Genomic DNA, 22,155 nt, shown 5'->3' on the forward strand with positions numbered 1-22,155 from the left:
ATGGGGTGTAGCAAAAACAATAATTTTCTTAAAAGTAAATGGCAGAAAGGAATAAGTAACTAAGAAACAAACAAACAAAAGTATTATATTCAAATAAAGTAATGGAAATAAAGAAACCAAATGTAAATGTAATGTTATCTTTTTTTTGTTGTTTTGTTTTTGTTTTTGTTTTGTTTCCTAAAACAGAATGAATCATAGAATAGCTCAGATTGGAAGGGACCTTAAAGATCATCTAGTCCCAACCCCTCTGCCATAGGCAAGGATGCCATAAAAGTAATAACAATAGTAATATAGGATCATCAGTATAGTACAGTATACTTCAAAATAAATGTCTTACTTCATATGCACAGTCCAACAAAGTAAGCTGATTCCTTAAGTAGCCAAGTTTGTATACACTTAAGAAGACTGAGCAGCGGATGATTTCCAGAATTCCTGCTTTGGGCCTAAGAACAAGAAATAATTCATGTTAGTGTTCTATCTTTTCTTCTTTATTAACTTGAGTGAAATAGAGAATGTAGAAATAGTCTGTGATGTCCTGCACTTGCATCAAGTCACCTCTCTTAACCTTATATTTTGGCATATGGATTTTATGTTCAGCTAGAACACTAAAATTTGCTGTGAGAATACATATATGCAAAGAATATATGTGAACTCACCCAAGTGTAAATATGTCTTTTGAAAAATTACAACAGCAAAATTCTGAAAACTGCTACTTGAATAGCACAGAATCTTTTCATAGGTCTATTTCTGTAAATTTCTACTAATTCACTTTGCTAAGGCTGTTAATACAGATCTCTGGTATATTGACAGACTTTTACCTATTCTGAAATAAACTTTCAGTACATACAAGCAAAAGGTATTCCTTTCTGAGAAAATAAAATAGAAAGAATAGTAGGTGCAAAAGTAGAAGTGGCACAACGGTGAAGGTTCTATATACATTTTTGTTTTAGCAGGGCAAATAGTTTCTCTGTAGAAAATTGTTATTTACTTTTCTGTAGGGTCACAGTGCCTATATGGACTACTTCCATAGTGTATGTCTCACTGAGCTGTTGTTTTTCTTAAGCACCAATTTGATTTGAAACCATAATGACTAAATTTAGTCTAAAGTCAAAGATTTAGACTAAGGTCTATCCCTTACATGAGTTTGAGTCTAGTCTTAGCTATACCATGCACTTTTCATATACTGTCAGCCTATCTATCTGCCACCCATGGTGTGCTACATGGGACACATACAATATGTCTGAGCTTAAACAGCCTTGGGCCAGTCTTCAAGCCATTTTGGCATGCAAGAATCTCAAAACCAGAGATGATGACCCAACAAATGCTAGCAAATTTGAGCACATGGGCAGCCAGTGCTGCAATATAAATATGGCCATTAATTGCTATTGGAGTACTCCTAGTTTTACTTATTGGTTATTTGTGTTATCTTCTAGTCAACAAGTAGAAACATATATCACAGAATCACAGAACTGTAGGGGTTGGAAGGGACCTCGAAAGATCATTGGCTCCAACCCCCCTGTCAAAGCAGGTTCCTCAGAGCAGGCTGCCCAGGTAGGCGTCCAGACAGGCCTTGAATATCTCCAGAGAAGGAGACTCCACAACGTCCCTAGGCAGCCTGTTCCAATGCTCCATCACCCTCACCATGAAGAAGTTATTTTGCATGTCAGTGCAGAACTTCCTGTGTTCTAACTTGCAGCCATTGCCACTTGTCCTATCCCCACAAACCACTGAGAAGAGGTTGGCTACATCCTTCTGTCCCCCACCCCTCAGATATTTATATACACTGAGGAGATCCCCTCTCAGTCTTCTCTTCTCCATGCTGAACAGACCCAGGTCTCTCAGCCTTTCTTCATAGGGAAGATGCTCCAGGCCCCATATCATCTTTGTGGCCCTCCACTGGACTCTTTCCAGGAGAAATATATGTCAGAGTACATTTATAGTTCTTTATCAATATATTTTTGACACACTCGAGATTTCCATATAATAACAAATAATGCTTAATAATAGAAGAAGAAAAAAACTTCTGTCTCTTGCCTGTTCTCCATAAGAAATCCAAAAGACGTCAGGGACAGAATGATAAAGCAAATTCTCAGCAGAATAGTTCCCTGTGATAACACCTTAAAAAAAAAAATAGAAAAATATTAGTTTAGACTAATTTGCTAAAGAGAAACTGAACCTAATAGAACAGCAGTTTCAGCTTCCTCACTCAGTGATGTTAATGTCCACTGACTCACTTTTGAGGTAATTTGTTTTATTTTACAAAGATTTTCAGTAACCACCTTTATAGTTGCCACTATGTCCAAAATAATAAATTTATATCCTTCTGTACTATGTGTTTTCCTGAAGTTATTTAATTCTCTTATGCCTTTGTCCAAGAGAAAACAATCATATCTCTAAGTTAAAACCACCTCAGCCCTCTTCTTTTTCTTCATCTTACATTACCGTCTTTACAATTGCTACCTATGAATCCCAATGAATACAAAACAAACAAACAAACATACACAAAAAAAAATGGTGAGACTAAGAATTCAAATGATGTGACAACATAACCATATTTTAACAAGAAACAACACTGATATTACAAGAAACAACATTGTTATTGTCCCTTCATGAAAACTCAACACTTGTTTCTCAGTTCAGCAAAACTCTTCAGTTCATACCATTGACTTTAATCAGACTTAAAACTTTTAAACTTTAACATGTGTGTTATCATTTGGACAAACAGCAGCATGAGGATTTATGTCTTTAACATTTACATCTAAGTTATTTTGAAAAGCCTTTTTTTTTTTTTTTTTCACTGAAGCAACAACAACAATACAGAACTAGTAGATTTTGCTGAGTTATATATACTATATACTAGAATCCTTTATATACTAGAATCCTTTCTAGTTTGAATAGCAATAAATTTTACGAACAACATCTTGTACTTCAAGATTACAGGAATTGAAAAAATAAAAATCTGTGAATGTCTGCCTTAATTTCAATAAACTCCACTCTGTGACAAGCCCACTTTCCTTCAGTGGTGGCCCCTACCTTTAAAGTATCTAAAGTATCTGTGAGTGTGGGAGGCCACAGGAGAATAATCTCAAGTTTTACAGCTGTGTGAACTTACAGTGCCCATGTTTGCAAAAAACATCAAACCATACACTCTAGCTGGGTAGGGTTCTGTTTAAAAGAAGAATCACAAGCACCTACTTGGATATCCTTAACAAATGGTAACTGAACAAAGAAAACGACATCCCAGTAACATGCACACTAAACAGCAGTCTCAGTAGTTTACAAGCCAGAACACACTTCTCACAAATCACTCTATTGCACAGATTTATACAAGGATAGATCAAATTAATTACTGGATTGATCCACTGCCGTCCATTCCATCCTTCCTTATGATAAACTTACAAAATCTCAAACTGATGTATTGTAGTCTACTTAGATGAAGACTTGGAGAAAGTCTTTTCTTACACTCTTACCCTGGGCATCTGCTATTGGTCACCACAGGAGACAAGATATTGAACTACATATTGAACCGTGGGGAGACTCAATATATCACTTATGTTTTGAAATTCTTGCTTAAATCAAGAAAGCCAAAATGCTCTGATGGGTCTATACTTTTATCAACATTTTTATCGTTTGGAATACAATTTAAGATTCCCAATATAGGTTTTAAAATATGTCAGTAAAAGAATAAATTAAAGGTACTCTTTTTGAAAACTTCAGTTTCTAGAATCCAAAAATTCTACAGCTCTCCTAAGGTTAAAAGACTTTCAGTTGTCAACATGAAGCAATTTGCGTTGAAATGACAAAACTTTTGGACAGTATTTTTTTTATTATTTTTGTTATAAAATACAGCACAGACTCTATTTAAGTTTAATAAAAAGAGTAGTTCTTAAACTGATCATCTTGCCACAGTAAGTTCAACTCTCAATTCAGCTTCCTGTAAAAACTGGGTCATACAAAAATTCAAGAAGTAAAGCAAGCAAAGAAAAACATGATTAGGCACAGGCATAAGGGAACTCACCCATAAATTTTGTAGAAATGCTTTGTTATGTTTTTCAATCATTGTTTCTTGTCAGATAAAAGAATTTGCCAGGCAACTGGGACTGGAATTCAAGATTTTTTCCTCTTTAGAGATTGTCCTCACTTTTCAGTTGTAGAATTGCACCTTTTTTAAAAACTAGTCCTGGCCAGCTGTGTCTGATTTTGCTTTGTGTTTCCAGTGCAATGCACTGGCTTCTACAGACTGTCTTAAAAATGTCCCTAGACTGATAGAGCATTGTTCTGAGGAAAGGAACATAAAGCCTTAGGTAACAAGAAAACTGAATATCAAATACGAATTTTGAGGATGCCATGTAATTTTTGAAGAGTTCATGTAGTTGCTACTTTACAATATATGCTTAAAGTCACACTTTGCAGAAAAGGAATGATCTCTACAATGATTTTGAAAAAAATAAATGTTAATGTTTGTCTTCAGGGAAGGACCCAACAGCACCTGTTGTGAATGAATACGAGTGTCTCCAAGTTCCAGTTTTAAAAATCTGTATATTTTCACACTTTTCTGACCTTCCACTGGTTCTGAGTTGGCCAGCATTAGACAAACAGCTAAGTCCTAGGCATCTGGGTTTCCTTATTATTCCAATTTCAGAAAACTGAGGAGCTGATTAAGTCTACCTTTCTTTATGTAACTGGAGTGCCTAAAACCATATTATTAATTTAAGCTTCCTCTGTACTCAGTGGGAGACTGCATTTACTGAATGATTGTTTCTTGCCATTAGCTAGAAATTAAGTATAGAGGTGAAAGTAGGTATAGCAGGCTAAACTCTCCTAGATTGAGTCTTGCATTTGAGTGGGTGATAGAAACACTTCTCCAAAACAGACACATTGTGGGCATATTTTTCCTGGTGTTTTCTCTCATAACTTCTTTTTTTTTTTTTTTTTTTTTTTCCCTAAAAGATATTTTAGTTTCCATTTCTAAAAAAGTAAGAAAACGAATAACAAAAACACAAAAGAGACTCTCAGAATTAACATCTTTTCAGGAAACAATAAATATTTTTATTATTCATTTTTGATGGATTTGTATTCATTTTTGATGGATCTTGATAAGCTTGATAACATTGACACTGTAATATAGTAATTCAGATTGCAGCTTTCTCTCCACAATGAAATAAAGGAGAGAATTCAAGAATTTGGACCATGAACATGCAAACTAAATTTACTCAAACAGTCTCTCTAACACGTGAAAAACTACAGCTTGAAGTTATCATTTGACTCACCAAATTTACCAAATCACAGAAGAAAAAAATACACAGATTAAAAAATTGAGACAAAATGAAAAATTCAAAATTAAGTTTTAAACATGGATTAATTTCCATGATTAATTAATTTCTCAGTGTCTGGGAAAAAAAAAAAAAAAAAAAAAAAAAGGAACAGAAATACATTTTAATGTATTAGAAGCAGAATAGCAGAAGAAATTTAATGTAATAGAAGCAGAAAAAACAACTGAAATAATCTTATGATTTAGGAAAATAAAATTCACATATAAACAACCTTTTATCTTTTAGGTTAAAATGCTATGTGAGGTTCTTTGATTATTTTGAGCTACCAGAGCCAGGTACAATCACATTATATGGATTCTCTTTTTGAGGTCAATTTCTGTTTGTCTTCCTTTTCAGACACTCACTTCAGAACCACAAGATTTTGAAGAGTAGCCTTTTATAAATTTTCTTATGGGTCTATACCATCTGTGTCTCAGAATGTGAAAGACTGAAGGAATCTAAATTGCAACCTGCAGTTATTTGCAATCTCATCAAACTCACACAAATGCATAGCAATGTAAAATCTTAGTACTGTGATTCAGCCTTTGACTTCCTAAGTCCTTTGCCTTCTGAAGGCTGGAGCCTTACTGGGAACTGTGAAGGTAGAAGGTGTAAGTTACTCTTCACTATAGATACATGTATCATATTCACATGCAAGAAAAAAAAAAAAAAGTGTGAAATGTTTGTTCATTTGTGTCCTAGTCAAGGACTACCAAGAAATTTGTGGTGAAATACACCACAATGCCATTTGGGAGTAGGAAGAGTAGGTAAATTGTGGCAAATACAGAAAAGCTATCTGGAAACAACTGCAGTTTTGTGAGTTGGGGTTGAGTTCAAAAATCTCCATGAATCTTCTCCCAGCATATCACTATCCATCTTTTTTGGCTAACAGGCAAGATTCTTAAACTATTAACAACCAACTCATGTTTAAAATAACTAAATAAAATAATAGAGATGAGATGAGATGAGATGAGATGAGATGAGATGAGATGAGATGAGATGAGATGAGATGAGATGAGATGAGATGAGATAAGATAGTGTTATAATGACACTTCTTCATACTCAAGAGTTTTGGAGATGTATTTGAATTTGGTTCTTCAGTTGGCTCTACGCCAATGATGACCCTAGAAAGCAGATCTGGCAGCATTTTCAGCAATAGATATCTTGCCATCTAGTCTGCAGATTTACCCGTTGGAGAAAGAGAACTGCCATCACCTGAAGGATTTTTTACCAAAACACAGACATTTTGTGCAAGTTTGCAAACAGCAAACCAATCATGTGGCGTAAATATCTATTTATGTTTGCTTTCCTAACTTGCTCTTTACAGTTCCAGTGATATAGTTACATACTGTCTCAATTCTCATATTTATTTTCAAATTTGTATCACCCTATGAACTGGATGCTGGCAGCTGAGACATCCATTTTCTAGGCATCACTCTACCAAAATCAACATTAGTCAGTGGATTATATCACTAAACTAAACATCTTATAATAAATCTACACGCTGCAAGTTGTACTGAGAAAAGAATGTGCTTTTTACACCTTTGTTAGTACTAGCATTTTCAACCCACTTAAACATTATTTGAATGGATATATACATAAAATAAATGAATATTTATATACTGGAGTATTTGCATAAACAGAGAAGCCTGTTGTACCACAGCAGGTTCCCCAGTTATGAGTCAGCCACAACTTTACAATGTGGTTATTGGCTGTAATCAAACAGAAAAAAATATTTTTGTTGGATTTTTATTCCATTGAAAGCTCGAAAAAATATTTTGGAGCCTTAAAAAAGAAGAAGAGTTATAGAAGTTTGGGAAGAAGTTTACATTGCTTGAAACTGACAGATTATCACAGCGTATATATAAATAGAGAGAGAGAAAAAAAATAAATCTGTTTAACCAAGGAAATATGCCAGTCCAAATGTGCATTTAGATGTAAATTGAAAGATTCCAAAATGACTTTTATATTTCAAAGGACTCAGATTGTTATTCCTACTGAAGAATAAATAACATTAATTTAATAAATTATTTAATTAATAACATTTAACAATAAATGTTATTAATGTCGTTAATATTATTATTAATAATTTAATTAATTAATTAATTAATATATTATTATTGACTGTTAATAATAATAAATTAAATTATTTAATAATTTTCTCAGCCTGTTGTCTTCAGGGGTTCAACAGAAAAAGATGTCAGGGCATTTCATAATTTAGCAGATGCCCTGCTGTCATATCACAGAATCACAGAATCATCTAGGTTGAAAGAGACCTCCAAGATCATCTAGTCCGACCTCTGACCTAACACTAACAACTCCTCCACTAATCAGATACTTTCAACATTGAAATGATGCGTGTTAATACAATGCTATGGAACTTGTGTTCTTAGGTGTCTTTGTATGCATTTTATTTTAACTGAGAATTCCTTAAAAAAATTGAATTCTTAGCAATATTACTTACATGATGCTTGGTCATGTCCTATTGATTGGATATATTAATTTTGTTCTCAACTTTCAAGAGACCTATCTTATCACTTACTAGTTTTTGTCTAATTGAAACTGCTCTCATATTCATAGCTTTATAATCACAGTAAATGTTATAGTATCTATCAACAATAAAAAAAGACACTGCAAAAAGTGTTTAAGGTATACTTCACTTTGATTTATGTGATACATACCGTCCTGGAGCTATGAGACTTTTGCTTTGAATGTACTGCAGTTTTACACTCCTAGCACTCTCTCTGGGACTGATCCAAATCCCATTATTTCAATGAGCTTTGGATCAGATCTAGATGTGCAGAGCTCAGAAGTATTTTTTTATTCTCTGGATGTAGTACAGATTGCTATATAGAAAATAAACACTGTATATGCTCTCCTGTGGAAAATATATATTTGTTCTTTCTTGTTTTGCTCTTTTTCTGTTAAAAATGTAGGTCATTCAGACTACAGGTATACAGTTGCTCTTTGCGTATAGAGAAACTTAACACTTCTACAGGGCGTGAGACCAAACACTGAGCAACTGTAATCACTTGAGAAATGTAATAGCTGTGTGCTGCATCTTATGGCTATTATGAAATGGAACTTATACCTAAAAATGAGGAAAACAGTTAGCTTTCTCCATTTATGGAGCTATGCCACAGTTATGACATAATTCATAGCCAGACAGAAAGTTCCAGTTGTATCCATAGACATTTCATAATTCAGTGTAGTGGAAAACTGATATTGAAGAATGATTTTTGCCAAGTTATTCATACACAAGCTTCCTTCTCATGACAGCTTCCTCACTGTACTCTAGAGCAATGCTGGAACTCTGCCTTGGGACCAGCACTTTTCTACACCCACGCCAATGGTTTATGTCCTGAGATGAGGTGCTTCCAGTCCCCTGTGCTCTCCTTATCCTTACTGCCTTATTTCCCCACAGTTTTCTGCAGAGAATTTTCTCGTTGTTTTGCTACAATAAGTTTATACATGGTGGATGTATACTTTTCCTCTCTGTGATTGCAAGAATTTAATGATCAGCTGGGCTTCGGGTGCATTTTTCAACTTCCCTTATTACCATTCTTAAACAGCTGCAGTTATCAGCAGAGAAATAATCTGGACCATCCATTTTTCCTTGTCAGACCACAAAAAATACAAAAGGAGAAAAGAAAAATTATGAAAAAACTTGTGAACAGACTCCTTAGTTCTTGCCATTAAAAGCAGTTTCAACAAAGTAAACAAACAAGTAAACAACAAAACGCTTGATTTGATCCCTAGAAAAACATGACTTGCTGATCATATGCAGGACTCTAGAAGCATATCCTGAAAATCTTGCAAAGGCTTTTCTCGATTTATTTTCTCGATTTATTTACTGGAATTAAGTGTATACCCTTTTTATTTGGGAGGTATTAATGCTCACCTTTGGTTAATTTCCTGTCTTCAGAAATTTCTCAGAATAGACTAAACTTCAGATGGTTTAGTAATCTTTAAATTCCTTGCAGTTGTGGTGTGACCTTTTATAGAGATGAACATGATGTGTAGAATATTTTAATGTTAATCAGAAGAGAGTTCCTGAGTTAGCTTTTGTATCTTGTTAGCTTTCAGAATGCTACATAAAATGCTTTTTAAACATTTCTCAAAACCAGTATTGTTCTACTGCTTTGATGTGCTACTCAGAACACATCAATACAAAACAAATAAACAATTAAGCAAATAAATAAATAAATAAATAAATAAGTGGCCTGCTGCCATGTCTTCCATTATTGCACACAAAGACCCTTTTCACTGCCCTTCTTGCAATGGGATGTAAGCATTTCTGAGGCAGAAACTTCAACATTCAGACAAGACTTCTGAAAACTTCGCAATACTTTGGAATCCTTTGAACATGTTTAGACATGCAAAATAGACTTATTTCCAGAAATCCACCACTTGGACAGATTCAGACATGTCATTCAAGGCATCAGGGCACAGCAAGAGGAGCTGCTCCCCACACAAGTGGCATAGTGGCCAGCAGCAGTCCAGTGGGCTGGGCTATGGAGCCAAGGAAAAGGTCACAATCCAGCAAGGTAGGTAGGGGACAGTAATTGCCATTGGCCAGGGGCCAGAGATTAGTGGGAAAGCAAGCAGGGATGAGGCAGGTCCATGGTCTGGCAGAGGCTGACGACCCCAGGGGGCCCTCAATGCCTTGGCTGCTGGCCTGTTGCAATGTCTGTGACACAAACGACAAAAAGACCGCTACTTAACCAAGGAGGAATTGGAAAGAATATAAGAAGGGCAAACGACATTTTATTAAATGCTTGACTTTGTGGTGGTTTTGGTAGGCTTTTGACTGATTTCAGGGATACTAGGTTTATGCATTCAAATTATGCTAGTTAACTAAAAAAAAATCCCTTTACTAAAGTAGAAAGAGTTTTCAAGGAAGAAAGAATGAAAAGGTAGTTGGAAAGGTGTGTTAATATCTCACTTCTTGTAGGTGGAGAAGGCCTTCAGAGACCACACATAGGGTAACCGTGTTGTGTTACTAGAGAGATCCTGTCATCCCAAACCCATGCTGGGAAATATCTCCCTCTCTCTGCACTTCTGTCAATGCTGTTGCACATTCAATACTGGAAGAGCAATTTGCCCCAAGGCAGTGGTCCACTAACTCTGAACTCATGCTGAAGATTCCTACCTGCAAGCACCACAAGACCTTTACAATCCTCCTTCTAAAGCTTGGACAATATTGGAATCCATAAATTTGACCAACTTTGATATCTTAAGACCTATATAGCTTCAAGTCTGAGATACATGTATGTTCTTCCTTGCATGAGGTCCTAAAACCTGAAGCAGAAACATACTTTTTCTACAGAACATTTATTATTTTTAATTGAATTGCTTAACTTAAGCACATACATCTGTAAATGGTTAATAAAGTTATTAAATATTTTAATTAACATGTTAATGTATATTATTATATATTTAGTAATTTTTATTGGACTTTTTACAGAATTTATGATTATAATAGTTAATATACATGTATGATACAGGCCTTAGAGTTTCTTTATTAGAGGACTTAGATTATGCTTTATTATTTAAATATGAGACATATGTCATGAGACATATTACTGTCAGCATGAGATGGTATTACTCAAAGATATGAATTATTTACAGATATGAATTACTTACAGTCACAGTAGCAAGGAGGTCAATATACAGCTCCATTATCACTGCAAAATGCATTACTGCATAGCAATTAAGGTAAGCTGGTACTCTTGGGTTGAATGGAACTTCTTTTCCAGTGACCTGTATGAAGCAAAGCAGATCATGATGAAGAAAAGCCTTCATCATTGACACAATCCAGTCTGATATTCTTTAGTATTCTTTATAATTACAAACACAAAAGGGTTAAGGGGCATAGATAATTGCCCAGAGATAATCTACCTTCAAATTTATGTAATACCTAGCATGCAACAGAATTTAAATATGTGTGCGTGTATGTTCACAGCAGAAAGAAAAAGATAAATTATCTTACTCCGTAGAACTATTTTGGAAATCTCTTTAGGAAATGAATAATGAAAAGATAAACTAGAAGATATGTTTTTTCCTTAAAATAAAATAATAATAGTAGTAGTAGTAATAATAAAAAGTAAAACATTAATTTCCTTCATTTTCTTTTCCCATTTCATCTTCCCTTATGCCTTATCACTGATAATTTGCTAATTTAAAATAGCATGTGTAGAGTTTTTAACATTGATCCACTAGCATTAAGAGGTCCAAGAAAATTACACAAAACTGAGAGCCTCTGCATGTTATATTTACCACTGGGATTTCCTCAGGAAGGCCAAGTCTAGGTTTGCCTGGTCCCCAGCCTGGCCCTTTGAATAAGACAGAAAGCTTATTGCAAAATCCAGGTGTGGCCCAAAATGTGTTCCAAATATGAGCCAAGGGACGTAACTGAAAAAAAAGAGCAAGTGATTTTTCATTGTTAGTAAAATAAAATTTAGTAAAATGTTATATTTTACTCATTCTTAGCTTTCAAATAAAAAGTTTTGAAAGTCTGTAAAGAGAATAAATTAAAAAAGAAAAGTTCAGAAAACCTGACTGAAATAGGCAGGAGCTGTATCAGGCCCTTGGTTCACAGATGACTTCTGCTCAGAGGAAAATTTCACTTTCTTGTAAGCAATACATTGTATTTAATGGCATTTTTTATAGCTCTATTTATGGTGGTTTTAAAGTAGAATTTTGTTACTGGGACATATATGATGTCCCAGTAGTATGAGAGTATATATGATATACTCTCGATTCCTAAATTCCTTAGATTTTGTCTGGATCATATATAATTGCACAGACTGTGGCCATCCTTCCAGCTTCCATCCCAGACACCACTTTGGGTAGAATCTCATTCACTAAGATACCTCATGGGGTATGAAAAGTCCCCATGAAGAAAATTGGGACTTATTTATTCCTCAGTCCCTGAGGTTTTTATGGAGAATTTTTACCCAGCTGAAGAGGAGCCTGGACCAAGAAATCCACCAAGAAACATCATACTAAGATTTTTTTTTCTTCATTTTTAAACTGCATTCAAACTGTGTTACAGCTTTTGTTGAAACCATGATATATAATCCTGTCAACACAAATCATTCTGTAGTATCTTGAAGAGGAAATATTCCATACAGATAAAAACAGATAGTAAAGATATCACACCATGGGACTATTTATGAAATAGTAGTATTTAGAGAAGACATAAACAACAGACTTTTTTTTTATTTTCCATCTGTGCTTCTCTGCATATTCCTTTGCGCATGGCAAAATGGACATCATTCAGTGGGTAAATCACAGACCTGTTACATCTCCCTCATAATTAGTTAATAATTTTACAGTATTGTACATCAATTATGGCTCTACGTGATCTATATATGTTCAATGCAGCAAGTGGAAATATTTGGTTTTTGTAATGAAATAATTACAATTAATAAATGAAGATAGATTAACTGACTTGTGCAGCAATGCAGAGTTAACCTCAATTGTGCCTAAGAGAGTTTTTTTGAACATCAGTGGCTGTTGAAAATACCAGTCAGTGATACAAAGTGATACAAACTGCATACAAACTGCACCTGGAGCAGAATGGGTTCAAATGAATTTACTGGATGTGTTAAGCCATATACAACTTTAGCATCTTCTGCTTCAAATGTTCCTGAAAAAAAAAAAAAAAAAAAAAAAAAAGAGCAACAATCAAATTAAAAGTATACTTATTTTTGTTTGACAAACTAACTAAAGATAAGGAAGAACATTTTTGTTTGTTTGTTTTACCTACCAAATATCCTGTCCCAGATAATGAGTGTGCCACCATAATTTTTGTCAATGCAGTAAGGATTTCTGCCTGTAATGAAAATCATTGGCAAGTCATTCCATATATAAGAATATGTGTGACTGAAATATGGATGGAAATCTTAGCATCGACTTCTAGTCTAGTTTTAAGTTGTAGTAGGTTAGCTACCTTTTATGTGTCTATAAAATGTCTTTTTTTTCTTATTAGGCATGTAATCTCTTTCTACTCAGATTCAAATACACAGATCAAATGTGTCATATCCCAAATTTCTGTGAAATAAATAGATTTATTTGGAAAGTAAATTTAGCTAAAATATATATTTAGAAAAGGAAAATTGAAGAGCAAACAAAAAAATCACCTCATCAATTTATACCTAAGCATTTATACCTAAGCAAATATATATCAGATATATTTATGCACAATCATCTCATTAATGGCTTTCGTCTGTCCATGTTCTATGTCATGTGTCTGATCCTGTCTTTATTATTAAATTCAGGATGATCCTTTTTTGCTAGAGAATGCATTTGTATATGAGCCATCCTACCAAAAGAAAACCCTCACTGCTTACACTGCTTAAATACCCCCAACTTTGTGGAGTTTGTTTGGAACAACTGTACAACACTTGATCAGCTCTGGAGTGATTCTGCTCAACTCTGATCGGGATCAGGCTCAGAGGATTAGTCTGGATTTACAGCAGAGCAAACAAGAGCAGAGTGTCTCCCTCCAGGATTACCAGTACTTGTGCAAATTTTAAGGATTAGACACTTACAGCACCACAGTCTTTTTAAAAAGTCTACAGTGCCATAAACACTTTACATGGAGGATATAATAAATATTAATAACATCCTCTGTACATATGACTGCATTTGAGTCTGTTTCAAATTATTTTACTCTTCCATGCTACTATTACATTTCTCCTTGTTATCTATGCACACTGAATGAGCTAATGGCATCTATGAAACCCACTCTTATTCCGCAGCTATGTTCATGGCATTTTTATGATGCATTGGAATTTTTAATCAAATTTAGGTGTTTAGTACTGTGTTTAATGGTTCTGAATATTGATGGAAAGTCATATCAGCTGTCATGTACAAGTGTGAAGTGATATTTTTAAAAAATTCAGACAGTTGGAACTAAATTCCACTAAAACATTAAACAGCTCTACTTCAAAAAGAAAAACATATTTTTGCATATTTAGTGTTTGAATTTGAATGCAAGAGCATCTGTTATTCATCAACAAGATGATCATGTTTTAGCAGTCAGAGAAGTTGAGATATTTTTCTATCATTCCTCATATTTGCAAGTGTTTAACTACTTTGTTCAAAATCTTCAAATTATCTCATGTTACCTAGGCTTAATTCCTGCTTAGTAATTTATCTCAAATGTAAAAAACACTTACCATGATGAACTCTGTGATGACTGGGAGTGTTAAGAATCCACTCCAAAGGACCAATATTGGTGATAACCTGGAAAACAATTAATGTTTATATAAGTTTGAAAATACTGTATAAAATCAATAGGAAAGAGGGAAAAGAGGAGGATGAAAGGCGTATAGAAGATGTTTATCTTCGGGAGACTTGCCTCAGAAGAATGCAAATTTTTTGCCTCAACCTTTTCACTGTGTGAGCTAGAAGAATTTTCAGCAACAAAAAAAGTGAAATCTAGTTAAATAAAAGTTAAAATATATACATATTTTCTTGATCAAACATCATATTTTCTTTTTATATTTTATTATTAGTTCATGATTCTACACAAATCACTTCACTCACAATATTTATCTATATCCATTGGCACTGCTCAAGATCCAGTGTAACTGTTTAAGATGTGAACACTCTGCCTCACAAAATGGCTGGAACTGACCCAGAAACAACCACTTCTTCTTCCTTCAGTACCTTTGATTACTTGTCAGTAGCTTTCCTTTACCCGAGCAGAAGCAGCACAACAAACCTCATTAGGGAACTGATACTTTTTTTTTTTTTTTTTTTTAATTAGTTTAACTGGATCAGTTCCTGAATCTGATCCAATATATGATCACAAATACTCACATGAGCTAGAGGCGTAAGAAGCAGCGGCAACTGAGACCAGTATAAATTCATAGTGAACCTGCAAGCTAAGTCAGTGATTCAACAGACAGAAATCCAGCCTTGATCCTTTTAGACCAGAAAACATCGATTGCCATAAACTCACTCTAATGATTCAAGCATTGTCATAAAATGCTGATGAGTTAAGTTTGTATGAGCAGGGTTTTGTGCTAAAAGGTATTTGCCTGTATTATGGAGCCAGAGGTAAGCTAGCATTAACTTCAAATCTTTTGCTTTGGTTAGCTCAATAGAAGTGTGTGGATAACCAGACATAGCCACTATTCCTTAATCCAAAACACAGAACCATCAGTCAAAAATAGATGCAATCACTGGATGAGTAAAATGTGTTTGTGGTCAGAATATATCACAAAATGGTATCTATTTGCCACGTCTGGTTATGACCATAACGTCTTACAGTTAAAAGAGAAATAAAATAAAATAAAATAAAATAAAATAAAATAAAATAAAATAAAATAAAATAAAATAAAATAAAATAAAATAAAATAAAATAAAATAAAATAAAATAAAATAAAATAAATAAAATAAAATAAAATAATAAAATACTTACATACCTTAGGAAACAAAGCAGAACCTACCACTTAATAAATAATAATTATAAATTTAATACTCATTCTGTAGAAATGAGTGATCTGTAATACATAAATAGAGATAATATTGGCAGGTAACACATTAAGTAGATAGGCAGCCACTCATTACTCATGAGAGTAGGCCTGTTCTTTTAAATAACTAAAAATACAAAGATTTTATTCATATAAAATTTACTGATAAAAGTTCTAAAAGATACCAGTTCCATTTCTGTCTACTTTCAGTTCCACTTGTGCAAGTGAAAATAGATCTGAACTCAAAAAGTAGACACAGGACATTTCATCACATGAATTTAAATCTTTGTGAATAAAGCAAATATAATAATTAAATTAATAAACAATTTTGTTTATATTTGTCTTTCATAACATAAAAGTAACTTCTAATTATCAGGTTAAGCAGAACATTTCTGTAAAGAAAGGAGTATAGAAATGAGAAGATTCTTCAGACAGAGAGAACTGTAACATCTGGAGCATCTGTCTCAAAATCCTGCACACATTGGCTGGAAAAGCAGAACACTGGGACAAGTTTGTTTTGTTTTGTTTTAATCAGAAGCCAAGGACAACATAAATAAGGCCATTTTTATTTCTCAGTACTCCCTCAAAATAAGTTCAAGCTTTAAAAGACCACATAAAGGTGAGAAACAATTCATCATTCATGCTAGCTTAATTTTCCTCCTCTCTCAAGCAGAAAATCCCACTGTTTTAAAGTATGTGAGATGTAACCACTAAATTAATTTAATGAGATGAATGTCTTAGAATGAACTACAGTCCAACACCTAAGAGAACGAGGATTTATCTCTAAGACTACACCTAACTTTGACCTACTTGGTTTCAGTATATTTTTAGCTAAATATTTAAACAATGTTTGCTTGGTAAAAATAAACTAAATCTGTGCCAGGAGTGCAGAGAATCACTAAGAGATAGCAGTCTTCACTTTTAGCCTACAGGTAAATTATAATAAAATTTCCATGAAGTATTCAATATCCACCTGATTAATTTCGTATTTTAAAATTAAAAGTCATTCTTTTGAAAATCCATATAATACTTAGGTATGATAAAGTTAAACTTTACATTTTGAGCTTCCCTGAGGATCTCAGGAGTTTTAGTACAATTTTAAATGAATACTTCTGGCTAATCCTAGAGAAAGCATTTTCTTTGGAAAATGAAATGTATCTCATCCACTTAAAAGTGAAGAGCCCACCATACAGTCTTTTCTGGGGGTGGTGACAATTTTAAGTCTCCTGAAACATCTTCCCTTCAGCATCATGAGTGATTGATGCCTGGGCCCACTTTGGTTCAGCAAGGTTACCTCCATTAAGCGACATATTAGCCACATGGTGATAGAAATATTGCCTGAGATAACAATGATGACCACATGACTTTTAAGATCAGAGGTGGCACAGTACTCTGTACCTGACCAAAAAAAGATCCAGCATGTTGAAATTAGCAATACAGAAATCAATACTTTGGCTAAAACACATCAAAAATACATTTCCACCAGGTATTTAAAACGGTACAGGATGCTATTTCTAGAAATTTTCTTTGCTATCAGTAAGTTTACTCCTACATATTTTGAACATTTCTAAAATAGAAGAAAAAAGCTGTTATAACTGAAAAACTTCTGGTTCCAAAGGGCCATAGTTCATTCCAACAAGGAGAAATATATCACCTCTGTAAAGGTGGATTTTGAAGCCTCCTACAGCACCACGATGTGAAGATCATTTTTGTTGATTTTCATTGAATTTTTCTATCTTCTACCATCTTACCACAGGTAAAAGTCGTAGAGCAGATCCTTCATCAGAGTAAATTGTGAAGGGTAGGATAATAAGACAATTTTTGCCAGGGAAGATTCTGTACTCTATGACCCTGTTATGTGAGGCTAAAAGGACTGAAATCACAGTGAAAGGACTGCTCTTTGTAGGGATTCACTCATAACAGGATTTAATGTGGTTTAACAACACATTATGTTAAACAGTCCACATATTTATGTGGACTGTTTAACAACAGTCCACATAAAAGCTTTGTTTCAGATCATTTTACCGGAAACTAGTTTCAAAAATAAAAAAAATATATATATTGGAAATGTCATCGCCCAATATCCCTATTGACTTTACTGCAAATCCTATTCATACTATTGCAAGAAAAAGGAGTCTACTTGTGAGTATAAAATACTCTTGTCTATATCAACATCTTAGGAAGACAGAAAAATAACTATCAATAGCCCTAGAAATTGAAGTATCTCAACTGTTGTCCAAGTATGATTTTATCAGTATTTTGACTAATATGGCTGGGGGAGGTGGAGAGAGGGGCTATGCTTGTGTTTGTCTCCTAGATACAGACACCTAGTGTTCTAAATCAAGCCCTGCCTCCAATTTTTCCTCTCAGTTAACACATCATGTGCACCTCAGCTAGTATGCCAGTGACCCACAGATGAACTGCAGCATTCCTGCAAAACTCTTTTCCTGTTTGATTTGTTTATGTTTTAACATCCCATAGCCAAAAAATAAATAAATAGAAAATAAAAAATGACAAAACCTTACAAATAGATTTGATAAAATACCTGTGAATCTGATAGGTGTCTTATGTAAATCACTCATAAAAGCCTTATAAGATCTCTACTGAAAACATATTCCTCCTTTTTCTTGGGGGAAAAAAAAAAAAAAAAAAAAAAAAACAAACAGGCAACATATTCCTACATTATTGCACTGAGGTATTTCTAAACAATAAAGCAGAATTATTATGAGAACACTTGTAGCGATTCCAAGAGTAGTTTGAAAAACAAGACAGGATAAAATCTGCAGCCTTAGAAATTTTTCCACACATTACTGCATAAAAAATGTCGGAAGTCAAATCTTCATATATAATGAGATCTTCATATATAATGAGAAATATTTTTTTCTATAGTAGTGGTTCTTATATAAAGATGTTTCCTTTGTGACAGCAATCCCTAACATAAAGGAAAAGAACATTATGCGATATCTCTTGCAGCATGTAAGCGCCTCCATTTGCGGTCTCAGAGTTTGTCAGCACCAAGGGAAATCTTTATTGCCTGGTACCTGCACCACTTCAATGTAGTTCTTGTTTAAATAACGAGAAAAAATCATGACATGAAATCCAAGGGAAACTTTACATCTTGTGTAACAACTCCTCCTGTCACCACTGCAACATGAATCTTTGCTTAACTCTCTTTCAACATGAACGTTAGGAAGGAATGTCGTCTGAGTAGAGTAGGCAATGTTACAGTAAAACCACTGCTAAATAAAAACTTTTTTTTTTTTTTTAAGTATATGAAAAGCCATTTGTAGCAGAGCATGACTTTCAATATTGTAGTGTAACTGATCTCTAGGACAGGAGAAGATAAATTCATCACTTGAGCATCACTAAGGAGCACTCTGAACTTAACTTTGGGGTTTTTGCTAGACTAGTTGGTAGTGAAATAGGTATTAGAATTATTTCCTCATCAAAATCCAGATAAGATTTTTATTCTCAGTACATAAATCTATATTTCAGACAGTCTGGTGGGGAAATTTAAAAATAAGACCCTAATAACATTCCTCAATAGAGCTGCTGTGTTAATTCAGGACAACACACATATTTATACAGATGGCCCTCGTGATCATATTTGCCATGTGAAATCTCTACAGGGAAGCTAGGGAAAGGCAGAACTCCTAGGATATGTGCTCATCTGCCCAGTTTCACACTTTGAAATCTTCGGCAAACCCTGATTTATACACTGCCAACTGTTTTCCTATCTGATTAGGCAGTTTTCTACTCCAGTAAGCATGTAAAATGGATGTGTCCAAATTTCCACACTGAGGAGCGAAAAAACAATATTTAGAGTTTGGAAATAAAACAAGCTAAAGGAATCAGGCCTGTTGGGATCATAAAGAGTTTCATAGGGGGACGATTTTCTGATAAATTTGTATTTTAGGAATGGGAGGTAAAAGCCTAGTTTTAATGTATAGTCAAGTTTAGGGTATGTTTATATAATAAACACATCAACTTTAGAAATGTATTTATAATAAATTACCTTGAAGGCAGTGACTGTTGTCACTTTTCATTGGTTTATGCCTCAAACAGGTTAAGGTTTGAATCAAATTTACATCTGAGATGAGTATTTCAGCTAACACTTCCAATTGCTGGATGCAACTTTTTTGTTTGTTTGTTTGTTTTTAAATGTCTAATGAAGTGCTCTTTTAGGAAAGATGAGGATATATAAGATGTTTCAATCAGGTTGTCCACTAAAATGAAAGAAAACCATCACTAATGGGTTGTTTTAATTGCAGCATTACATATAGCAGAACACAGAGAAAGCCACTCTTTCAGTCATATATCAAGTTAAGGATTTTAAACAAAATCCAAGAGAAGAATTGCTATACAATTTCAGTATTTTTCATCAGCTTGACAAATACATGCTGGAAATTTTGGGGGTGGGGCAGAAAGCAATAAATCATATGGCAGCCCTGAAACAAACCAAAATATATTCAAGTGCTGTTTTCACCCTTCTCTTTAAAAAGACAAAAGTATAGTCAGCATCCTACACCTTATGTTTTTAATAAATAAATGTCTTTCATATTTTCTTTTACTTTTGAAGCCATAACTGATTAAAATAGACTCTCAATAAGGACAAGCTCTGAGCAAAACCCAAGGTTAATATGTGCAAACAATGCTAAAGAGATGGAAAATTAAATATCTTTTGTTTGTTTGTTTGTACAGGACTTGATCTCTCTAACGTATGTCCATGTTATTGTGGTATTCTTTCATTATTTTATTGACTTTACTTGGTAAGTAGGTTGTTTAATTTTTTCTGAAGTATTCAAAAAGTACTGAAATAAGCTGCATCTCTAAGTAGCTCATTTTACTTTCATCTTCATAATTCTCCAGAGACACAACTGACATGAGTCATCTAAATAAAATTATTGAATATGATTTTTGGTTTTAGGGTTTCTGCAGGGACATTAATAATAATCAGACCCACTACTGCGACTCATATCTGTCTGTTGCAAGAAGAATCTTTGGTGCTAGGACCAGAAGCCAGCACTCAAACTCAAGGACTTAATAAATAGGATGACAAGTCAAGTTCCTGTTTATATTCTTGTCCCATAAACTTTTCATTTCTTGCCTCACAAGTGACCCTTCTCCAGCAATGGAAGGGAATAGTTCCCCTGCACAGATAGCTCTTGAATGAAAATGATCACGGAATGGTGAACTGCTGAATGTACTTTGCAAGCTCATTTAAATGACTTTGATATTTTTAAGTCTCTCTTTATTCTGCAGTTTAGTTAAAAGAGAAGCTAGATAAGAATAAAAAACTTATGTCAGGGCACTGCTAGATAGGCTCAGTTAAAAAAAATGTCTAAGGAGTACTTTTAAAATTTAGTTTAAATTGGGAGGTTCACCCTGGTGCTTCTAAGTTGTAAAGTTGGCATTTATCACCATTAAGGTCACAGGTGCTAAGGCAAGAACTCCAAGCCTCATGACTCTATATTTTTTATATAAACAGTGATTAAATAGTGTTCAAGTGCAGGCAACACTTGACAGGACAGGAGCACTGTGGTCTGTTGTGAATGTCTGGACTGAAGTTGTAAGATCTGCTTCTTAGAATCATGGTTGAGTTTTATTGTCTGTATCATGTACATATTCTATCTGGACCTACCAAGGCCCTGTCTTCCTTAAAGTATTTTTATCTCCCTAGTATTTATTAATGTATTTGCTTTCCTTCTTCCCACAGTAAATGCTTGACTTTCAGTTTGTGGCAGATGAACAATGATTTTCTTTATATTAATAAAAAGCAAACAAATAAATAAATAAAACAACTGTCATCTATCAGGAAAGAGACTACAACTTTCTTTTGCAAAACATTTTTTTTCTTTATGCAACTCAGTGATTGGCTCATTTCCTGTTCATTTGAGAATAATTTAATGTATCTTCATAACAGTGAGAAAATTACAAGCCAGTAGAACATCAGATGATGTGATCTGTTTCTAGCAATCCCATATTAATCATCTGGGTCACTCTGTTATCAGATATAATCTTAAATATCAGACTAGGAGAGTGGCTGCCTATCTCACCCCTGATCAATCTCACCACTGTGGCTGCCTATCTCACCCCTGATCAATCTTTTTATGATTTTTTTTAAGATTTTTTTGCGAAAGTCTTATGAATGGCTTGTGAATTTATATTAATCCTTTGTAACCTGAATAGGACAGACGTGTGTGTTTATGATTTGAAGGGCACATCAAAGTGCAATTAGTGCACTGAATTAAGTGACTGAATTAAAGAAAATAAGATTGTTCTTTCACTAAATGAGCCCACATGTTAGCATACAGAAAATGAAAGATTTGGTTGACATGTGCTATTTTAATTAA

General features: G+C 34.0%; 1 protein-coding gene across 1 annotated transcript in view; it reads right to left on the reverse strand.

Moving 5' to 3' along the window:
* AGMO (alkylglycerol monooxygenase) overlaps positions 1-22,155 on the reverse strand; it is a 197,587-nt gene that overhangs the window by 82,481 nt on the left and 92,951 nt on the right. Inside the window, exons 6-12 of the mRNA XM_032180613.1 lie at positions 14,501-14,567; positions 13,087-13,152; positions 12,887-12,966; positions 11,592-11,726; positions 10,959-11,075; positions 2,035-2,117; positions 338-443 (exon numbers count right to left, since the gene is read on the reverse strand). Coding sequence (XP_032036504.1) covers positions 338-443; positions 2,035-2,117; positions 10,959-11,075; positions 11,592-11,726; positions 12,887-12,966; positions 13,087-13,152; positions 14,501-14,567 — 654 coding nt within the window. The remainder of the gene's footprint in view (positions 1-337; positions 444-2,034; positions 2,118-10,958; positions 11,076-11,591; positions 11,727-12,886; positions 12,967-13,086; positions 13,153-14,500; positions 14,568-22,155) is intronic.

Source organism: Aythya fuligula, chromosome 2 (assembly GCF_009819795.1).
Source record: "Aythya fuligula isolate bAytFul2 chromosome 2, bAytFul2.pri, whole genome shotgun sequence".
Taxonomy (NCBI): domain Eukaryota; kingdom Metazoa; phylum Chordata; class Aves; order Anseriformes; family Anatidae; genus Aythya; species Aythya fuligula.